Source organism: Saccopteryx bilineata, chromosome 9 (genome assembly GCF_036850765.1).
Source record: "Saccopteryx bilineata isolate mSacBil1 chromosome 9, mSacBil1_pri_phased_curated, whole genome shotgun sequence".
Lineage (NCBI taxonomy): Eukaryota > Metazoa > Chordata > Mammalia > Chiroptera > Emballonuridae > Saccopteryx > Saccopteryx bilineata.
The window spans coordinates 19,333,426-19,355,833 of record NC_089498.1 but is presented as its reverse complement, the minus strand read 5'-3'; the positions used below and the strand labels follow the sequence as shown (position 1 = coordinate 19,355,833).

The 22,408-nt window shown below is 42.6% G+C and overlaps 1 protein-coding gene across 4 annotated transcripts in view; it reads right to left on the bottom strand.

The window, feature by feature from the left end:
- The window catches only part of TANGO6 (transport and golgi organization 6 homolog), a 219,086-nt gene that overhangs the window by 116,671 nt on the left and 80,007 nt on the right, over positions 1-22,408 (bottom strand). For 3 of the 4 annotated variants that reach the window (XM_066243181.1, XM_066243180.1, XM_066243179.1), the window contains exons 13-14: positions 17,877-18,392; positions 15,047-15,104 (exon numbers count right to left, since the gene is read on the bottom strand). In XM_066243181.1, the coding sequence (XP_066099278.1) occupies positions 15,047-15,104; positions 17,877-18,392 (574 nt within the window). The remainder of the gene's footprint in view (positions 1-15,046; positions 15,105-17,876; positions 18,393-22,408) is intronic. The other variant, XR_010727094.1, reaches the window with a different exon arrangement.

Genomic DNA, 22,408 nt, shown 5'->3' with positions numbered 1-22,408 from the left:
AAGAAGCCCATCACCCAAGACATTACTGGTGGGCTAGAAATAACAACAAGCTTTTTTTTTTTTTTTTTTTTTTACAGGGACAGAGAGAGAATCAAATAGAGGGATAGATAGGGACAGACAGACAGGAACGGAGAGAGATGAGAAGCATCAATCATCAGTTTTTCATTGCAACACCGTAGTTGTTCATTAATTGCTTTCTCATATGTGTCATGACCGCGGGCCTTCAGCACACTGAGTAACCCCTGCTTGAGCCAGTGACCTTGGGTCCATGATAGTGAGCTTTTTGCTCAAGCCAGATGAGCCCGCGCTCAAGCTGGCAACCCTGGGGTCTCGAACCTGGGTCCTTCCACATCCCAGTCCGACGCTCTATCCACTGCGCCACCGCCTGATCAGGCAACAACAAGCTTTGAAAGGCTCCCTAGAGCCCACATAAAAGCTCAGCTGTCTTGGCATTTGTTGGTCAAATAAGTTTGTAAATATGATATATATGTTTGCTCGCTTATAGTTTGCATTGGGTGTGGGGGACAGGCTGTAAGCAGGCAGGGTCTTTATAGCCTAAGGCTTGGTTTTAAGAACTAAGCCTTTTCCACCCTTTTGAGGAATCCCATTATGCCTCAGATAAGTGACTTTGTATCAGAGACTGCTTTGTTTGTATACTGGATTAAAGGTTTTGGTTTCTACACTATAAAATGGGGCAGAGGAGCCCATGCTGGAAGAGAGCACAGAAAGGCCACGTGCAGAAGAGAAGCAGCCAAGGTGGTGGAGTGCTGAAGGAGAAGCCAGTTTGTGCAGTTTGTGCAGAGATGGGGAACAGAGGTGACTAAGGCTGGTGAGGTAGAAACCTTTGATTCTAAGAAACTTGGGTAAGTCAGTGGCTTTGGGAGCACTGAATGGAAAGAGAAGTGTTTTCCCACTGTGTGTATTTCTTGCCCGCCGGGTGCAAGCTAGGATTAAAGCTAATGGCCCACCAGTTCTTGGCTCCATTGTTTCATTACCGTCTGTCCGAATCAAATGTGCACCTGCTATGGGCCAGGCGGCTGTGATGGTGGCCGCGGCTACTGGCTTCACATTCCAACAGCTTTTGCACCTCATCCCACCCTTCACCTTCATGCCCACTTTGCTCCAGTAATAACTTAAACTACTTACTTTCCTTTATACTTGCTGTTGGACATCTACCTACCTCTGCTTTTCTTTCAGCCTTCATCCTCATTCCATCTTCATGTCTAAATCCTGCCCAACCATCCTTCAGAGTCTCAAAAGCTCCATAAAAAACTACTGTTCTCAATTTTTAAAGTTTATTTTTTAATGCATAATTCAGTAATTTTTAGTATATATACAAGGTTGTGCAATGATCACTATCTGGGCCCTGGCCGGTTGGCACAGTAGTAGAGCGCCAGCCCAGCGTGTGGATATTCCGAGTTCAATTCCCAGTCAGGGCACAAAGAAGTGCCCATCTCCTTCTCCACCCTTCCCCCCTCTTGCTTCTCTCTCTCTCTCTCTCTCTCTCTTCCCCTCCTGCATTCATGGCTCGATTGGAATGAGTTGGGCCAGGGCACTGAGAATGGCTCCAAGGCCTCCACCTCAGGTGATAAAAAGAGCTTGGTTGCTGAGCAACAGAGCAACGTCCCTCACCCCCTAGTGCGCGTGCCGGGTGGATCCCCTCTTCTCACTGAATTAAAAACAAACAAACAATCACTATCTAATTCCAATACATTTTTGTCAACCCCCCAAAAGAAATCTCATGTCCATTTTCAGTCACTCCCTATCCCTCTCTCCTCCCATACACTAGCAACCACTAAACTACTTTCTATTTCTACAGATATGCCTATTCTGGATGTTTCATACAAAGAGTTAGACAATACGTAGCCTTTTGTGTCTGACTTCTTTCATTTACCATGTTTTCAAAGTACATCCATTTTGTCGTATGAATCAGTACTTCCTTCCTTTTTATTGCCAAATAATAGTCTACTGGATAGATATACCACATTTTATTTATCCACTCATCAGGTGATGAATATTCAGGTTGTTTCTATTTTTTGGCTGTTATGAATAATGCTGTAATGAGCATTCACATGTGGATATATGGTTTCATTTCTCTTAGGTATATATCTAGCAGTGGAATTGGTAGGTCATATAGTAACTGTTTAACATTTTGAAAACTGTCAGACTGTTTTCCAGAGCAGCTATACCATTTCACGTTTCCATCAGCAGTGCATGAGGGTTCTGATTTCTCTATGGCCTCCTAATTTGTATTAATTTAAAGTAAGTTATTTGAATGAGTAATGCAACAAATATCAAAAATTCTATACAGAGCCTGACCAGGCAGTGGCGCAGTGGATAGAGCGTCGGACTGGGATTCAGAGGACCCAGGTTCGAGACCACAAGGTCGCCAGCTTGAGTGCGGGCTCATCTGGTTTGAGCAAAAGCTCACCAGCTTGAACCCAAGGTCGCTGGCTCCAACAAGGGGCTACTCGGTCTGCTGAAGGCCCGTGGTCAAGGCACATATGAGAAAGCAATCAATGAACAACTAAGGTGTTGTAACGCGCAATGAAAAACTAATGATTGATGCTTCTCATCTCTCTCCGTTCCTGTCTGTCCCTGTCTATCCCTCTCTCTGACTCTCTCTCTGTCTCTGTAAAAAAATAAAATAAAATAAAATAAAATAATAAAAATTAAAAAAAAAATTCTATACAGAGAAATACATGTTTACATAACCCACAATCTCAGTCAATTGAGATTAATAATTCCCAGAATTGATTTCTTTCTTTTTTTTCTTTAGCAAGAGAAAGAGACAGAGACAGACACAGGGAGAGAGATGAGAAGCATAAACTTGTAGTTGTGGCACTTTAGTTGTTCATTGACTGCTTCTCAAATGTGCCTTGACCAGGGGGCTCTAGCTGAGGCAGGGACCCCTTGCTCAAGCCAGCAACCTTGGGCTTCAAGCTAGCAACAACGGGGTCATATCTATGATCCCACACTCAAGCTGGTGAGCCTGCACTCAAGCCAGTGACTTTGGGGTTTTGAACCTGGGTCCTCTGCATCCCAGGTCAACACGCTGTCCACTGCACCAACATATGGGTCAGGCCAGAACTGATGTTGCTCCTAAAATGATAGTATTCCCCTCAGTGCTGCAACAATAATGCCCATCAGGGGAAGCAGGGCAGGCAATGTAAGGTAACATACTCTCATGTTCCACAAGTGGAAGAGGAGTTTCAAAGATACACACAGAGATTACTTAAAATATAATACTACTGGAAACATTGCCAAATGAGCAAAACCACACACACACACCACACACATACAAAATCAAGCAAACATGAAGTCAGCATATTATTAAGTTAAAGAAAGGGTCGATTTATCATGAAACTATTTTCCATAAGCAGACTGGTTCTCCTATACCGAAGACTTTTTGAAAGTTCAGCTCTTGTACTTTGGAAACAGGAACAATGCAGGCACTTATGATTATCTTTCCCTGCAGCAAAAGCACAATCTTCAGAATCAGAGAGATTAAAGCACAATCTTCAGAATCAGAGAGATTTAAGACTCAAGTCTGGATGCTGACACTTAGTATCTGTGTCACTCTGAGCCAGTTTCTCAACCTTGTTGAGCCTTAGTTCCCTCACCTGATTGAGAGGAATAATAATTCCTGACTGTCGGGGCTGTCGGGGCTGCCGTGACTGGCACATAGCAGGCACAAGTACTTCCACAGAACTTACTACCATTTCTCTTATATGGCACTTACCAGGGCAATCTTGGAAAGTGAAAATAACAAAACTTGAAGTAGCCAGTTCATCATTTACTTAAAGGTGAAAGTACTAAACTGTTAAATATTCTGATGCAAACCTGAATGTACCAATCTTCGACTGATAGAGGAAAACAATGGAGAGATATTCCAAAGACAAAGCTAATGTAAAACTAATGTTCGGGCTTTGAAATGCAGCCTTTGACTTGAGGGGGAGGGCATCATATGTGTCAGCAGGGCTGCTGTAGGATAAGATACAGTGAACCGGTAATTCCTGGAAAACAGATCTAGTGCCAGCTCCACCATTCTCCCAGTTTTTGTGACTGTAGACAAGTCACTTCTTCATTTATAAAACAATTATATCTGCTTTTATTGTATTTCAGGATTGTTGACAGAATCAGATCTCTCTAACTGATTAAGCATTATTCAATTTTAATAAATATTATTGATAATCATAACAATATTAACTGTTTTCATAAAAAGCATTAACAATAAAATCAATTTCTACCATTATTTGAAGTTCTAGAAAAGTAATATAGTGTATTGGAAAGGAAAAAAAAACAAGATTTGGAGGCCAAGAACAAGGTTCTTAGAAATTATACCAAAAATGTAAGCAATAAATGAGAATATTGATAAGGTGAATTTCATCAAAAGTAAAAAAGTTTGTGCTTTAAATGACACCATTAAAAATGAAAAAAGAGCCTGACTAGGTGGTGGCGCAGTGGATAGAGCATCAGACTGGGATGCCGAGGACCCAGGTTCGAGACCCCGAGGTCGCCAGCTTGAGCACGGGCTCATCTGGTTTGAGCAAAAGCTCACCAGCTTGGACCCAAGATCGCTGGCTCCAGCAAGGGTTACTCGGTCTGCTGAAGGCCCGTGGTCAAGGCACATATGAGAAAGCAATCAATGAACAACTAAGGTGTCAAAATGAAAAACTAATAATTGATGCTTCTCATCTCTCCGTTCCTGTCTGTCTGTCCCTGTCTATCCTTCTCTCTGACTCTCTCTCTGTCTCTGTAAATAAATAAATAAATAAAAAAAGACAACCCATAGAATGGCAGAAAATATCTGCAACTCATATAATTGATTAAAAAAAATCTGTTCCCAGAATATATAAGGAACTCTTACAACTCAATAATAAAAAGACAGGCCCTGTTGGCTCAGTGGTAGAGCGTCGGCCCGGCGTGCAGGAGTCCTGGGTTCGATTCCCGGCCAGGGCACACAGGAGAAGCGCCCATCTGCTTCTCCACCCCTCCCCCTCTCCTTCCTCTCCGTCTCTCTCTTCCCCTCCCGCAGGCAAGGCTCCATTGGAGCAAAGTTGGCCTGGGCGCTGAGGATGGCTCTATGGCCTCTGCCTCAGGTGCTAGCATGGCTCTGGTTGCAACAGAGCAATGCCCCAGAGGGGCAGAGCATCACTCCCTGGTGGGCATGCCGGGTGGATCCCGGTCAGGCGCATGCAGGAGTCTGTCTGACTGCCTCCCCGTTTCCAACTTCAAAAAAATACAAAAAAATAATAATAATAATAAAAAGACAAATAACCCGATTTTAAAATGGGCAAAGAATCTAAAAAGACATTTCTCCAAAGAAGAAATATACATGGACGATAAGCTTATAAAAGATGCTCACTCAATATCATCAGTCATTAAGTAAATGCAAATCAAAATCCAATGAGGTCCTGGCCAGTTGGCTCAGCGGTAGAGCGTGGGCCTGGTATGTGGAAGTCCCATGTTCAATTCCAAGCCAGGGCACACAGGAGAAGCGCCCATCTGCTTCTCCACCCTTCTCCCTTTCCATTCTCTCTGTCTCTCTCCTCCCCTCCTACAGCCAAGGCTCCATTGGAGCAGAGTTGGCCCAGGCACTGAGGATGGCTCAATGGCCTCCGCCTTAGGTGCTAGAATGGCTCTGGTTGCAATGCAGCAGCAGCCAGATGGGCAGAGCATCGCCCCTGGTGGGCATGCCGGGTGTATCCCGGTTGGGCACATGTGGCAGTCTTTCTGCCTCCCCACTTCTTACTTCAGAAAAAAAAAATCACAATGAGTTCACAGTGGCCAGGACATGGAAACAACCAAAAAGCCCATCAATAGATGACTGGATAAAGAAGATGTGGCACATATACACTATGGAATACTACTCAGCCATAAGAAATGATGACATCGGAACATTTACAGCAAAATGGTGGGATCTTGATAACATGATACGAAGCGAAATAAGTAAATCAGAAAAAAACAGGAACTGTATTATTCCATACGTAGGTGGGACATAATAGTGAAACTAAGAGACATTGATAAGAGTGTGGTGGTTACAGGGGGGAGGAGGGAATGGGAGAGGGATAGGGGGTGGGGAGGGGCACAAAGAAAACAAGATAGAAGGTGACAGAGGACAATCTGACTTTGGGTGGTGGGTATGCAACATAATTGAACGACAAGATAACCTGGACTTGTTATCTTTGAATATATGTATCCTGATTTATTGATGTCACCCCATTAAAAAAATAAAATTATAAAAAAAAAAAATCACAATGAGATACTTCCCACCCACTAAGACAGGAATAAAAAACACAGACAATAACAAGTATTGGTGAGGACGTAGAGAAATTGGAACCCTCATACATTGCTGATGGTAAACTAAAATGGTACAGCAACTTTGGAAAACAGTCTGGCAGTTCCTCAAAAGGTTAAACATAAAGTTATTATATGACCCAGCAATTCCACTTGTACATGTATACTCAGGAGAGTGAAAACACATGTCTATACAACTTGTACATAAATATTAATAATGGTATTATTCATAACAGCCAAAAATGAAAATAACCCAAATGAACATCAACTGATGAATAAACTATATAGTTAATCAATACAATGAAATATTTTTCAGCCTTAGGCCCTGGCCGGTTGGCTCAGCGGTAGAGCGTCGGCCTGGCGTGCGGGGGACCCGGGTTCGATTCCCGGCCAGGGCACATAGAAGAAGCGCCCATTTGCTTCTCCACCCCCCCTCCTTCCTCTCTGTCTCTCTCTTCCCCTCCTGCAGCCAAGGCTCCATTGGAGCAAAGATGGCCCGGGCGCTGGGGATGGCTCCTTGGCCTCTGCCCCAGGCGCTAGAGTGGCTCTGGTCAAGGCAGAGCGACGCCCCGGAGGAGCAGAGCATCTCCCCTTGGTGGGCAGAGCGTCGCCCCTGGTGGGCGTGCCGGGTGGATCCCGGTCGGGCGCATGTGGGAGTCTGTCTGACTGTCTCTCCCCGTTTCCAGCTTCAAAAAAAAAAAAAAAAAAAAAAAAAATTTCAGCCTTAAAAAGTAATGAAGTACCAAATTCATGCTACAACATGAATGAACTTCAAAAACATTATGTTAAATAAAAAGAACCAGACACAGAAGATCACATTGTATGATTCTCTTTATATAAAATGTCCAGAATAGGAAAATCCATAGAAACAAAATGTAGATTAGTGGTTGTCAGAGGCTGGGGGGGGGGGTAGAAAAGGCAAAGTGACTGATAATGGGTACCAGGTTTCTTTTTGAGATGAGAAAAAAGTTCTAAAATTAGGTGGTGCACAACTCTCTATACATAATAAGAATCACTGAATTGCACATTTTAAGTGGGCGAATTTTAGGTAAGTAAATTGTATCTCCATTAAGAAGGTTTAAAAATGGGGATAATGTCTACTTCCCAGAACTACTTCAAGAATTTACTGAGATAGCATATAGAAGAGACATTTGCTAAATGCTCATTTGTTAATTAGGTGGTATAGAAACCAGGTCAGGACATAAAAGAAATCTTCCCATTTCAAGGACATAAATGGAGGTGATAAACTTCACAGGGCTGCATTCCAAATTTGAGTGCCAGATCCAATTAGATGGTCCTTCAAGGGATAGAATTATTTTTAGTTAATGGTTTCCCAACTCACTTTATTTGAGGTGGAAACCTGAGAATGAGATAGGGAGTTCAGTCTCTGACAAGTTAAGATTTGTAATCCTGTTCAGTTGAAACGCTGTAAAAACAATTTCACCCTGTGTCTACCTTCCCCCTCCTGGGCCCTTTGCCTGCCCTTTCCTTGGCTCTTTTGTCAGAAATAAAAACTCTTTTCTGAAAGGAAGGGTGGAAGAGTTAGTACTATGTGTTCAGGCATGTCAAGATGCCTAGATTCTCTCCACTACACACACCAGCTTCATTTCACTTCCCATACCTGGCTCAGAGCCTAGAGTTTTTTTCTCTCTCTTTCCCTTTTTTAATGAGCCTGGTAGTTTTATCCAAAGATCCTTTTGACTCTGATGCAGATCGCTTGGATCCCTGAAATACATCTGTCTCTGTGCCTGCTTTCAAAATGTCCTTTAAAAAATTGAAAGTGACTGAGAGGACATATGAGCAGATCTACAATAGGATAAATAACCTGGCCATAATATCTTATTTAAAGAATATCACTTATGTAATTATCACACTCAATACTAAATGCCTATTTCAAAACTGAAATGTGAAAATGCCCAAAACATTTAATATAAATTACGGGACTCTCAAGAACATATATTAATTTTAATTTTGGAAAAGAGGACTTTTTACCTTACATACATTCTTGTCATTAAAAAATTTTTAAACAATAAGAATATATTAGCATGTGTAATAATATAATGATAAAACAATGGAAAAAAGAATATATAAGGAATCTTAAAAGGGGAGACAATGGTGATGGTCCCAGATTAAGTCTACCATTTGTAAATCTGGACAGTAATGGGAACTGGGCATTTGGCATATAATGCTCTGCTCACAGAAGCTGCTACTGAGTACCTGGGGACAGCTGCTATGAGAACTAAATCAACCATTACTTTCTTTCTTATGGCAGTTAAAAGGATATGCAGACAATCTTCCATAATATTAAAATTTAACTCATAGGGAATTTAGTTCTCAGGTTGTTGTGATATATGATACACACATAAGAAATTCCTACATCATCCATTAATAAACATCTGTTGAATGAATGAGCTTATTTAATTCCCCTTTGCTCTACGCCTAGACCAAAAGTTAGTAAGAATTACAAAATCCAAAATATCAATAAATTAAGCAAAAGGTACACCATAGCTTTCACATGGAGCAATTTAGGCAGCCTAGAAAAGGAAAATATTAAACGCACACTCTCCCAAACTAATGCTACTCAAACCACAGCCAAGCAGGACATTTACAAGTGAGCTGGGCTTGTCTGACAAAGTCCAAAATGGCTTGGCTCCTTGAGTGCTTTAGGCCTGGGCAAAGGACATTGGCAATGCAGGTGGGAAAATTCAGTTCTACCCTTTCTTAATGGGAAATTCACCTAAGGCCTTCGCCTTTAAGTGTATGTTACAAACACCAAAAACATCAATTAATTCAAACTTGTCCATCGAGGGGAGCTGAGAACAGAAATTACACCTCTACCTCCCATGTTCTTCATCACCAAATTAGCTACTAACTGATTAGCACAGCAATTAAAATTACTAAATACAAACACAAAACCAACAGTTGTGATTTTTATAGCAGACCCTAGGGGCTAATGAGCTCAACTGGTTAATCAGCTAAGAAGCTTATTTCAAACAGCAATGTTGCCACATTAGAATGACACACCAAAGCTTCCCCAAAACCCAGCCCTAAAAAAAAAAAAGAAAAAAATCAATGAGAAACATCTCCTTCTCGGTATTACTGTTTCTTGGGAAAAGTACAGGATGACTTGTTTTCTGAGACTTATTAATTATGGGCACTTTAATTATAGGCACTTCATTCCTTTATTTAATTCCCATAAGTACCATTACTGTCATGTGGCTTCCTGAGCCATATCAGGACCCCAGGCTTATCTCATCCCCGGACTTGCTGGCCTCTCACTTCAGGTAATCATGTCTTTCTTGAAACCTTCTACCCTTTCAGCGTCTACTCTCACCTAGTTGTCATTTTACCTCTTTGGGTGATCATTTTGTTTCCTTTGAAGAATTTTCTTTTTGCTTTTTAACCTAGTCAAAACTCACTATTAAAATGTTTTGTGGCCCTGACCAGTGGCTGAGTGGATAGTGCCTTGGCCTGGCATATGGACTTCCCGGGTCTGATTCCCAGTCAGGGCACACAGGAGAAGTAACCATCTGCTTCTCTTTCCCCGCCCTCTCCACCTTCTTTCCCTCTTCCCCTCTCACAGCCTGTGGCTCAATTGGTTTGAGCCTCACTTGGTTCGAGCACATCAGCCTCAGCCACTAAAAATAGCCCGGTACTCGAGCACGAGCCCCAGATGGTATTGCTGGGTGGATCCCGGTCAGGGTGCATGTGGAACTATCTCACTATCTCCCCTCCTCTCACCTTAAAAAAAAAAATGTTGCCTGACAGGGCAGTGGCGCAGTGGATAGAGCATCAGACGGGGATGCAGAAGACCCAGGTTGGAGACCCCGAGGTCGCCAGCTTGAGTGAGGGCTCATCTGGTTTGAGCAAAAGCTCACCAGCTTGAGCTCAAGGTCGCTGGCTCGAGCAAGGGATTACTCGGTCTGCTGAAGGCCTGCGGTCAAGGCACATATGAGAAGGCAATCAATGAACAATTAAGGTGTTGCAATGTGCAACAAAAAACTGATGGTTGATGCTTCTCATCTCTCTGTTCCTCTCTGTCTGTACCTGTCTGTCCCTCTCTCTGACTCTCTCTCTGTCTCTGTTAAAAAAAAAAAAATGTTTTGTGCCTGACCAGGCGGTGGCGCAGTTGATAGAGCGTTGGGCTGGGATGTGGAGGACCCAGGTTCAAGACCCCGAGGTCACCAGCTTGAGTGCAGGCTCATCTGGTTTGAGCAAGGCTCACCAGCTTGAGCCCAAGGTTGCTGGCTCGAGCAAGGGGTCACTTGGTCTGCTATAGCCCTCTGGTCAAGGCATATATAAGAAATCAATCAATGAATAACTAAGGAATCTCAATGAAGAATTGATGTTTCTCATCTCTCTCTCTTCATGTCTGTCTATCCCTGTCACTCTCTCTGACTCTCCCTGTCTCTGTCACACACACACACAAAAAGTGTTTTGTATCTAGGAGATGCACAATAAATGTTTGCTAAATAAAGAATAAATTCCAGCCTGAACAGGCAGTGGCGCAGTGGATAGAGCGTCGGACTGGGATGTGGAGGACTCAGGTTCGAGACCCCGAGGTCGCCAGCTTGAGTGCAGGCTCATCTGGTTTGAGCAAAAGCCCACCAGCTTGAACCCAAGGTCGCTGGCTCCAGCAAGGGGTTACTCAGTCTGCTGAAGCCCCCCGGTCAAGGCACATATGAGAAAGCAATCAATGAACAACTAAGGTGTTGCAACACGCAATGAAAAACTAATGATTGATGCTTCTCATCTCTTTTCGTTCCTGTCTGTCTGTCCCTGTCTATCCCTTTCTCTGACTCACTCTTTGTCTCTGTAAAAAATAAACAAAAAAATAAAAAATAAAAAAAAGAATAAATTCCACTTTCTCTGCCACCTGGGAGTCTATGGAGGCTGCTGGGCCCAGGACTTGTATAATGAAAAATATGTCTGGAAGGCTATGGTCATAAGCAGGGTCTCTGGAACCAGAGGGAGCACACAGCTCTTCTTAAAACTGAAGGTGTTTATACTCGAGTGAAAGCGAATTCTATCTAGGCAAGAGATGTGCATATGTGCACAAGGCAAAGAACTCCTGTGGTAAAATGAACAAAACCAGAGTTATCTGGGAAAAAGCCACTTGTGCTCATGGAAACAGTGGATGGTTCATGCCAAATTCCAAAGCAACCTTCCTGCTAAGGCCACTGGACACAGAATCAGTGTAATGCTGTACCACTCAAGGATTTAAACTTATTGAAAACTAAATAAGTAAAATGGATTTGTTTAAAATAAACACCCAAGGCTCAGGCCTGTATCACTGTATATTTTCCCCTCTGCTGCTCTCTTCTTAACCTAGGATATGAATTATCCCTTTGTCCAGAGTATCCACACTGTATACACCACCCACCTGTTAGTCACTTAGAAGCTGTCTCAGTTATCAGATCTATCAGATTCACAGTATCACAGCACTTGTGTTCAAGTAATGGCCCCAAAGCACTAGAGTAGCAATGCTGGCAATTTGGACACACCAAAGAGAAAGAAATAAAGTGCTTTCTATAACTGAAAAGATGAAAGTTCTTAAATTAATAAGGAAGGGGGAAAAAACTATATGCTGTAGTAAAAACAAATCTATCCATAAAATTGTAAAGAAAAAATAAATTTGCGCTGCCTGACCAGTGGTGGCGCAGTGGATAGAGCATCGGACTGGGACACAGAGGACCCAGGTTTGAAACCCTGAGGTTACTGGCTTGAGCCCAAAATCACTGGTTTGAGCAAGGGGTCACTGGCTTGGCTGGAACCCCCCAGTCAAGGCACATATGAGAAAGCAATCAATGAACAACTAAGGAGCCACAACCAAGTCTTGATGCTTCTCGTTTCTCTCCTTCCTATCTGACTGTCCCTATCTGTCCCTCTCTTTGTCTCTCTCACTAAAAAAAAGTTATGGCCATAGCATGTGGTAAGTGATTAGTTAAGATGAAAGCATTAAGTTTGTGGGTGGAAGAAATGAGCAGAAAATGTGTTCTGATTGACAGCAATGTGTTGTGCCAGAAAGCACTGAGTTTATCTATAGGAAGACTTCAAGAAATCCTCTGAAATACGCAACACCCAGCCATTTACTGCACATAAGAGATGGTTACCAGATTCAAGAATAGGTTTGGACTGAAACATATAAAAATTACTGAAAAGGCTGTGTCTGCCAGTGAAGAAGATGCTGCCACATTTCTGGCAGAGTTGAAGTTGGTTAGAGTTCAGGCACCCACTCGTGGTCTTGGAACATATCCCCTGCATATAAAGGGGGACTACTGTTCCATAAAATTCACTGTTTTAGGCCCTGGCCAGTTGGCTCAGTGGCAAAGCATCAGCCTGGCATGTGGAAGTCCCAGGTTCAATTTCCAGTCAGGGCACACAGGAGAAGTGCCCATCTGCTCCCCACCACCACCCCCACCCCTATCCCAACTGAGCCAAGGTTCCATTTGAGCAAGTTGGCCCAGGACACTGAGTATGGCTCCATGGCCTTGCCTCAGGCTCTAAAATAGCTCAGTGACTGAGCAACGGAGCAATGGCCCCAGATGGGCAGAGCATCACCCGGTAAGGAGCTTGCCCGGTGGATCCCAATCGGGGTGCATGCGGGAGTCTGTCTCTCTGCCTCCCCATCTCTCACTTAATAAAAAAAAACCAAACTCACTGGTTTATAAAGTAGACAATTCAATGGCTCCTAGCATATTCACAGAACTGTGCAACTATCACCATAATCACTTTTGGAATATTTTCATCACTCCAAGAAGAAATCCTATGCCCTTTAGCTATCACCTTTCAGCCCTTTCTCCTCTACCCAGTCCTAGACTTTCTATCTTTATAAATTTGCCTGTTCTGGATATTTCATATACAGGAGCCATAAAATATATGGGTTTTTTGTGTGTCGGGGGAGTTTGTATGTGATTGGCTTCTTTCACTTAATATAATGTTTTAAAGGTTCATCCATGCTGTAGCGTGTTTCATTAATTCATTTTTTATGGCCAAATAACACTGCATTGCATGTACATAAACCATATTCTGTTTATCTATTCATCAGTTGCTGAATGTCTGTGTTGTTTCCATCATTTGGCTATTATGTACACTCATGTTGAACTTTCTGTGTGGATATATATGTATTTCCATTTCTTTTGGGTATATTATTAGGAGTGTAAATGCTCAAGTGGTAACTCTAGGTACATCTTTTCAAGGAACTCCATACTATTTTCCAAAGTAGTGTACAATTTTGCATTCCTCTTTAGCCCCGTTTTACAGGTAAGAAATTGCAGCCCAGAGGGATTAAGTAATTTGCCAAAGTTCATCTAGCTGTGAGGCCTGGAATGGGAGTTGCAGTCAGGGGCTTTGTCTTGAGAGCCCTAGCTCCTGATGACCACATTCCACTGATGGAGCCAAGAGACACTGCGAGGCTGCAAGTTCATTCTGACCTTCTCACCATGACTGCTTTTTGCTATTTTGAGTGTCTAATTCTCTACCCCTTATTTCATGAGGTCCCACTTTAGATTTGGAATCCAAAAATTAATGGAGGTATGAAGAACAAAGAATCACAACAGAAATAAAAGTATTGCACAAAATGTTTTGATGAAGAAATATTAAATACCCTGAAATTATTTTGAGTTTAAAGAGAGAGTGAAGGTATATACTGACAGTAGTCAAATATATTAAAAGTTAATGTATTAAGAGCTGATATGTGAGCCATTCTTTTTGTTTGTTTGTTTGTTTTTGTTTTTGTATTTTTCTGAAGCTGGAAACGGGGAGAGACAGTCAGACAGACTCTCGCATGCACCTGACCGGGATCCACCCGGCACGCCCACCAGGGGCGAAGCTCTGCCCACCAGGGGCGATGCTCTGTCCCTCCGGGGCGTTGCTCTGCTGCGACCAGAGCCACTCTAGCGCCTGGGGCAGAGGCTAAGGAGCCATCCCCAGCGCCAGGGCCATCTTTTGCTCCAATGGAGCCTTGGCTGCGGGAGGGGAAGAGAGAGACAGAGAGGAAGGGGGGGGGTGGAGAAGCAAATGGGCGCCTCTCCTATGTGCCCTGGCCGGGAATTGAACCCGGGTCCCCCGCACGCCAGGCCGACGCTCTACCGCTGAGCCAACTGGCCAGGGCCATGAGCCATTCTTTACCTCATTGAATTATAGGAAAAGAAACTTAGTTCACAGAATGATACGTAGACATAAATTAAGACCTCCTCACCATTATGAGACACTGAAAGTCTATAAGGACTCTTTGAGAACCTTCAAAGAATGTTGTTATTATGACTTAAATCAAGTGCTAGCAGGAAGATGGATAGAAAGATCAACAGTCTGTGGCTCTATGACTTTAGAAATTTTGTGCAAATGTACATGATACACTCTTTGGTCCACAGACTCAAGTCCTTAAACCAGGACTAACTGCCTGACCGGGTGGTGGTGCAGTGGATAGAGCGTCGGACTGGGATGCAGAGGACCCAGGTTCGAGACCCCAAGGTCGCCAGCTTGAGCACGGGCTCATCTGGTTTGAGCAAAAGCTCACCAGCTTGGACCCAAGGTCATTGGCTCCAGCAAGAGGTTACTTGGTCTGCTGTAGCCCCTGGTCAAGGCACATATGAGAAAGCAATCAATGAACAACTAAGGTGTCGTAACGAAAAACTAATGATTGATGCTTCTCATCTCTCTCTGTTCCTGTCTATCTGTCCCTATCTATCCCTCTCTCTGTATAAAAAGCAAACAAAAAAAAACAAACATACCAGGACTAACTTACCCTGGATAGCAGACAGATATACAAAGGTATCTTCATGCTCCAAGTTCTCCAAGAATACCTGGAACCAAAAAATATGACTCAGTGATACAACTCACAAAGAGCAAGCAAGACTGAGACCCTTACAGCACCCTCAAAAGAATAAATGCTTTCCTTCTTATGTGTCTTAGCTAGCTAGACACTGGTCTGACTTTTTTTTTTTTTTTTTTTTTTTAATTTTATTTTATTCATTTTAGAAAGGAGAGAGAGAGGGAGAGAGAGGAGAGAGATAGAGAGAGAAGGGGGGGAGGAGCAGGAAGCATCAACTCCCATATGTGCCTTGACCAGGCAAGCCAGGGTTTCCAACCGGCGACCTCAGCATTTCCAGGATGACGCTTTATCCACTGCGCCACCACAGGTCAGGCTGGTCTGACTTTTAAAGTCTGTAGAGAACACAGTTGTTCTAAGATTTTATTTATTAATTTTAAAGAAAGATGAGAGAGAGAGAGAAATGGGGAGTGGACAGGAGCAGGAAGTATCAACTCATAATAGTTGCTTCTCAGATGTGCCTTGACTGGGCAAGCCTGGGGTTTTGAACCAGTGACCTCAGCATTCCAAGTCAATGCTTTATCTACTGTACCACCACAGGTCAGGTCACAGTATATAAGTCTGAAGTCCCATTTTTATAATCGTTTAAAAGGGTAGTGACTAGGAGAAGTAGTCAAGCACACACCAGAAGTAGGCATGGAAACCAAAATCTGGAGGATCGGTCCTCAACATTTCTCCCATCATAGTGCACGGTGGATAATATTTTCACATATGACACAACAGATTACAGGCCATGACACACAAAAGGCCAGGGTTGGGGTTATGTCCAGTTTGTGGCACATTTGCTTTAATTTGAACCTTTTCTCCTGCACTCAGAAAGCATATGGAAATACAAGTGAGAGACAGAACTGTTACTGTTGGGGTAACTGAAATCTGTTCTAATTTATTTTTTAAAATCTTTTCCAAATTTCAGTACTTCAACTGACATTAGTAACAAAGTAATATCAACACATCTCATAACTTAGGAACCCACCAGAGCGTGGCAACTGCTATGGGGACTGCTTAGCTAGAAGATAGGACAGTGCCATGTTAGGTTTCGGCCCTAGCAGGAGGGTGAGAGAAAGATAGTGACCATGTGCCCATGCTCCCCCCGCTTGGTGTCTAAGGGAAGCGGGGGTGCCTGTTCCATAATCAGTGATGAATTCTTTGCCGGTACAGCAATTCCTGATATCAACTGATGCTGCTGATCTCCACGTGTGCAGCATGTTAGGGAGAGCCTAAGATTAGCTCATTTGGGAAGATGGCCAGGTTAGAAGGAATGGAGAATCTGTATGAAGTAAAAAAAGTTTAATCCAGGGTAGGGGCCGTGGGAATAAAAAAGAAGAGATAGATTTAAAAGGTTCCTTGGAAAAAGAATTGACAGGAACTTGATGACCTTTATGTACAAGTAGATAACAATTAAATATTTTTTAAAAGATTCCACAGATGTTCACTGTATTCACCATTATATAGAGGTATGAAAGGATGTTTTTTAAAGATTTTATTTATTCATTTTAGAGAAGAGAGAGAGAAGGGGGGAAGGAGCTGAAAGCATCAACTCCCATAGGTGTCTTGACCAGGCAAGCCCAGGATTTTGAACCATCAACCTCAACAGTCCAGGTCAATGCTTTTATCCACTGCACCACTACAGGTCAGGCTGAAGGGATATTTTTGATGGTTACTCAAAGAAGATATATAATTTGAGGTTTTCAGCAACATTTTAATGACAACAAATCCTTGGTACATTTCCATTCCTCACTTTTCTATCTATAACATGGGAGATAATACCAATATTGTAGTTGTTATGAGGGCTACAGACAATGTCTAAAAGGTATAGGGTCAAAAAATAAATAAAATAAATAAATAAAAGGTATAGGGTCTGGCTCAATAAATAGCAGTTGTTATTATATTGTTGATTCTAATACATTAGTGACTAAAAATAAATGTTTTCAATCAAACTCATAATTCTTAGTCTAATGGCTCAAGTATAAGAAAGAATGACAACAGCTAAGCTTTATTTGGTGCTCATTATGTGACTATCACTATACTTAGTGCTTCACATTTAAGATTTCATCTTAAATCTTTCAACATAAAGTAGGCCCTCACTTTACAAATGTAGAAATTGAGGCTCAGAAAGTTTAAGTGTCTTGTCCAAGAAATTAAGCTGGAATGTGATCAGTAGTCTCTAAATCATTTGCTCTTAACCCATATTGAGGTCAGGATAATTTTCACAAAAGGGCAAAGATCCCCAGCTAAGCATATATGTTCTTCTATATAAATTTATGATGTAATATAGATTTTTTTTCTCTGTGATGGAAAGGGAGGAGGGGGAGAGACCCAGTTCTGCCCAATGTCCCTCTAAAAGAGGCCCAGAGAAAACAGGTGGCTTATCTGGCTGGGTCACAGTGTTGATTTACCAGAAGGGTACTTTCCTACCAATGGGGATTTGCTCACACTGTTCCATTCCCTCTTCTTTCATCTGCTCAAACTTCACTAGTTCATTAAGGCCATATCAAGATCTGCTTCCTTCAGATTTCAGTTCTCTCCTTTTCCTGCCTGTCCACAGCATGTCTTGCCTATACCAGTTCTGACTCTGTTCCTGTTCAAGTTAGCCTGTGTGGTTATCTAGGTCTTTGCTCTAAGTCTTGCCTCCTCAGAACAACTACAAGTTCCCAGAAAGTAATCCAGGACAGTGCTTGATACACAGTAAGGCTACTGGGAGGATGCCCCACCCCACGTGTGTGTTTCTGTAGTGTGCTCTACTCACCTTGAGAAGCTTCTCTTGCACCTCAAGAGCTCTTGTTTCTCTCTGCTCTATCCAGCAAGAAAGAGTTCGCAGGGCAGCAGCCCGTGTTGGAACTTGAGGATCATAAGCGGATAAAAGAATTTCCTGGAGCTGTTCTGTGGTTATGCTTCCAGATTTCTGGTTTGCAGGAGTGCTGTGCTCGCTGACTTCCTGAGGAGTGAGTGGAAGACAAGATTTCAGGCCAGTTTGGTTGGATTTCTCATGGCTTTGCTGTTGTTTGAGGTGGCTGTGAGACACATCAGTGTATCTTCCCTGACATTTTTGTTGCCGCTCTTCTATTTTCCTTTCTGGATCCTTCTTATTCAGGGTACCCTGAGCAGCCACACTGACGGCCTCAGTGGAAAAGGCTCCATGGGTAGAGATGGTGATGCGAAGGTCAGCAGCGAGTTCTTGGATGACAGGGTCTGGGTGTGTGTTGGAGACCTTCTCCAACAGAGGTAGCAATTGCTTCAGGACAGCAAAATCACTTGACTTCAACTATGAAATGAAATGAAAAATGGCAAACCTAAATTAACCTAGCAAATGTTAACATGACTTGAACATAAGGCAACATATCCTGAGTAAAAGGGGCAGGGAGCAAATCAATACTCATGGTTGAGTAATTACAACACAAAACATTTATTGAATATTTAAGATGTATAGGTACTTTTTTAAGTTAAAAAAATACATCTGTAATGTATATCATTATTTCTAATTTTTTCAATTTGATAAGCAGAATATGTATCTTATGGTTTTATTTTGCATTAGCTAGACCAGTGGTCGGCAGACTCAGTCAACAGAGCCAAATATCAACAGTACAACGATTGAAATTTCTTTTGAGAGCCAAATTCTTTAAACTTAAGCTATATAGGTAGGTACATTCCTTATCGAGGTAGCGCTCGCATGTGGTATTTTGTGGAAGAGCCACACTCAAGGGGCCAAAGAGCTGCGTGTGGCTCGCGAGCCACAGTTTGCCAAACAGGAAGCTAGACTAACAGCACTGTTAAGTATCCTTCTGTGTTCACCAGCTGTCTGCATTTCCTTTACTATGAACAGCCTGTTTACAGCCTTTGTACCCACTTATTGAACTGCTTGTCTCTATAGTTATTCTTACCAAATCAGATTTTAATACCCAATCACTGATAAAATTCTTTTCCAGATCATTGTATTTTTAAATTTTATTGTATTTTTTATTATCTTAAAGTATTTAGCTTCTTCTCTTTAAAATTTTATTTATTGCCTGACTGGCGGTGGCACAGTGGATAGAACTTTGACCCAGGATGCTGAGGTCCCTGTTTCAAAACCCTGAGGTTGCCAGCTTGAGCATGGGCTCACCAGCTTGAATGTGGGGTCACTGGCTTGAGCATAGCATCATCAACATGATCCAAAGGTCACCAGCGTGAGCCCAAAGGTCACTAGCTTGAAGCCCAAGATCGCTGGCTTGAGCAAGGAGTCACTGGTTCCCTTGGAGTCCCCAGTCAAGGCACGTATGAGAAGCAATCAATGAACAACTAAAGTGAAGCAACTACAAGTTGATACTTCTAACTTTCTCTCTCCCTCCCTCCCTTCCTCTCACTAAAAAAAAAAATTTTTTAATGATTAATTTTTTTAGAGATAGAGGGAGTTATAGTGAGAGGAAGGGAGAGAGATAGAGACAGAAACATCAGTTTGTTCCTATATGTGCACTGACCAGGGATCAAGCACACAACCTTTGTGTATCGCTCTAACCAACTGAGCTATCCAGCCAGGGTTGTATTTTTTATTTTTATGTACTTTTGCCATAAAAAGATGAGTTCCTATTAGCCAAGTACTTAGTGCCTGACACATAGTAAGTACTAAATGCAAATCTTTTAAAAATAAATACAATAACCAAATAAAATACACACATTCATATCCCTATGATCTAGTTACAATTATTACCTACATTTTAAACAGGAGGAAACTGAGGCAAAGAACAGTTAACTAACATGTCCAAAGTCACACAACCAACAGATGGTGAGATGCAAACTCAACAAGTCTGACTCCAGAGTCTATATTCTCACCCAGTAACTTATGTGGTCTCACTGGAACAATTAAAGCTGTTCTTAACTATATGATCTAAAGTGGCTGGTTAGCATACAATAGCACCATAGGTCTGGAAAGGAATGGGACAACGATTGGCAAAAGGGAATTTCTCCTGGAAAATAGGAGTGAAATTTACATAAGATTTTATTTTTTCCAGAAGCTTTGTTCTAATAATGTCATAGGCCTTACTAGGAAAGGTACGTGTGCAGCCAGTGGACCAAACAAGAATCATTGGTAATCTTTTTCTGTTTGAAAATACTGAAAAAATGATCATATGAAGCTTCATGAGGCCCTAATAATTTGAAAACCTGGCAGGTCTTAAATACTTTTTAGACAAAGCAGGGTATTTATTATTTACTTATTCACTTGTTTCATTATCCAGCCAACCAACCAATTAACCAACTAACTGTTTTCATAGCACATATACAAGGTTCTCATTTTATATTGTAAGCCCACAAAATTGTTACTGTTCACTTTCCTCATCACTTTCTTCCAAAAATGGAAACTTGAGGAACATGGCAGGTTTGTACCTGTAGAATTCACCATACACTCCCCTCAGAATTCTTTGTTTAAACAATTAGAAACAAATGCAAACTTGGCATTAGGTAGAATTTCTAGTTCTGCAACATATGTCAGCTTATCTTCATGTATAAAACAACTGACCAATCTTGTGTAACTGTACCTTAAGGAAGAGAATATGTATGTCTAGAGTAAAAGGACATGTTATCTAAGAAAAAGGTCAATTTTATCAAGAATCTATGTGGAACAGGAAAAGACATTTTAGAATAATTTTCTAGGGTTATCATTATGCTAGACTTCATTCAGTTCCTCTGTAGTATCATGAACCTTTTTTTTTCTTTAAACATCTGAAATAGAAATATCTACTTATATATATAGTACATGAACTCTTTTTCATTTCTATTATATGCAATAATTTCTTTAAACAAAACAAACAGATCTATGTAAATATAGTCAACAGCTCTTTCACAAAAAGCAAAGGCAAGATAATGAAGATGTGGGGTGTTCAGCAATGGGGGACAGTCACGTGAGACACCAGACCTGGGAACTTAGCTAGAACCGCCCACAGCCAAGCGCGCCTAAAGAAACTTCCCAGGAGCCCTTTGGAAAAAAGCAACTGTCTGTCAGCCAGTGAGATTTCACCACATCATATTGGCTTGACCACCCTAGAGACCCTTTAACTATCTCCCTTGTGGGTCACCCTATGTGACTTCCCTAGCCTCTGTCCCCGGGCCTAGGGAGTCTCGTTGGACCGGATGCACTCTGTACTCAATAAAGTCTTTTATTATTCCACACTTTGTGGCTCCGGCGCCTTCCTTCTTCCTCGGCGGGGAAAAATACCTACATTTTGGTGCCAAAAACCCGGGAGGAGTTGAAGTCCGCAAGGATCACTCTTCTCCCCTTCCCCTCTAAGAAAGAACCAGGACCTCCAACCTTCCACCCACTTTGGCGCATGGTGCGGTAAGTCCCCTGCCTCCAACCTCCCCTCAGTTCTTTGCACCGAGACTCCCTGTCCAAAATCACAGCTGCGTCAGAAACCTCTTTATGTTCTGAGTGCGTGTGTGCCCGTGGAGACATCCCGAGCACATCCACTTAACCATCTGGTAGCCAGAGATTGAGTTGCGGGACTCCAATACTCAACTCTGACCACTCCGAGAGCTGAAGGTAGCCATGAAGGCACAGGAATCTCCCTTCCTAAAGAAGAAGAAACTTCTTCTTCTCTGCTGTGGGCAGGCCACAGAACCCATTGGATAATCGGACCAGGTAGCCTCCTGAAGGGACTTTCGGTTTTAACACCCTCACCAATTTAACTATCACCAAAAAAGCTGGGAACTGGTTAGAGATCCCTTACATTCAGGGCTTCTAGTTATTCGTGCTCCCGTCCTAATCTCTGCGCCTCCTGCTACATGGCACAGGCCCTTTTTCCGGCCAGAGAAACCTCACCTAACCCTCTGCTCCAAATCTTCCCTCCAAGAGACCCCTCTCCTCCCTTTGCAGGATCCTGTTTCTCATTCACCTGCAAATACCAGTCTCTCTTTCTCCTCCCCTGCTGGCCAGGGGCCCCTCCCTTCTCCACTGTATTCTTAAGCCCCTCTTCCGTAACGCCATTCTCAGCCTGCCATTGGCTCTTACACCGGTTTGCAGGATGTCCAACCCCAATTTTCTTACAGGAAGTTCTGGCCTTGTCCTGCCTCTGGCTCCAGCATTTCCGGCTGGATCTGGGTGCCAGGTTCCCCAGGAACTCATTTCCTCTTATTCTAACCCCCAAAGCCTTATTCAGGGCCTGTGAACACAGCATTTAAAGTTTTTAATGGTCCCAACTAGTAGAAACAGGCCAAGGCTAATTGCATGTGGCAGAAGGTAACACTCCAAACCCAGACTCTTGTGGCAGCCCTAAGGCCGGCAGAGCAACAGGGGCAAGGCACAGGAAG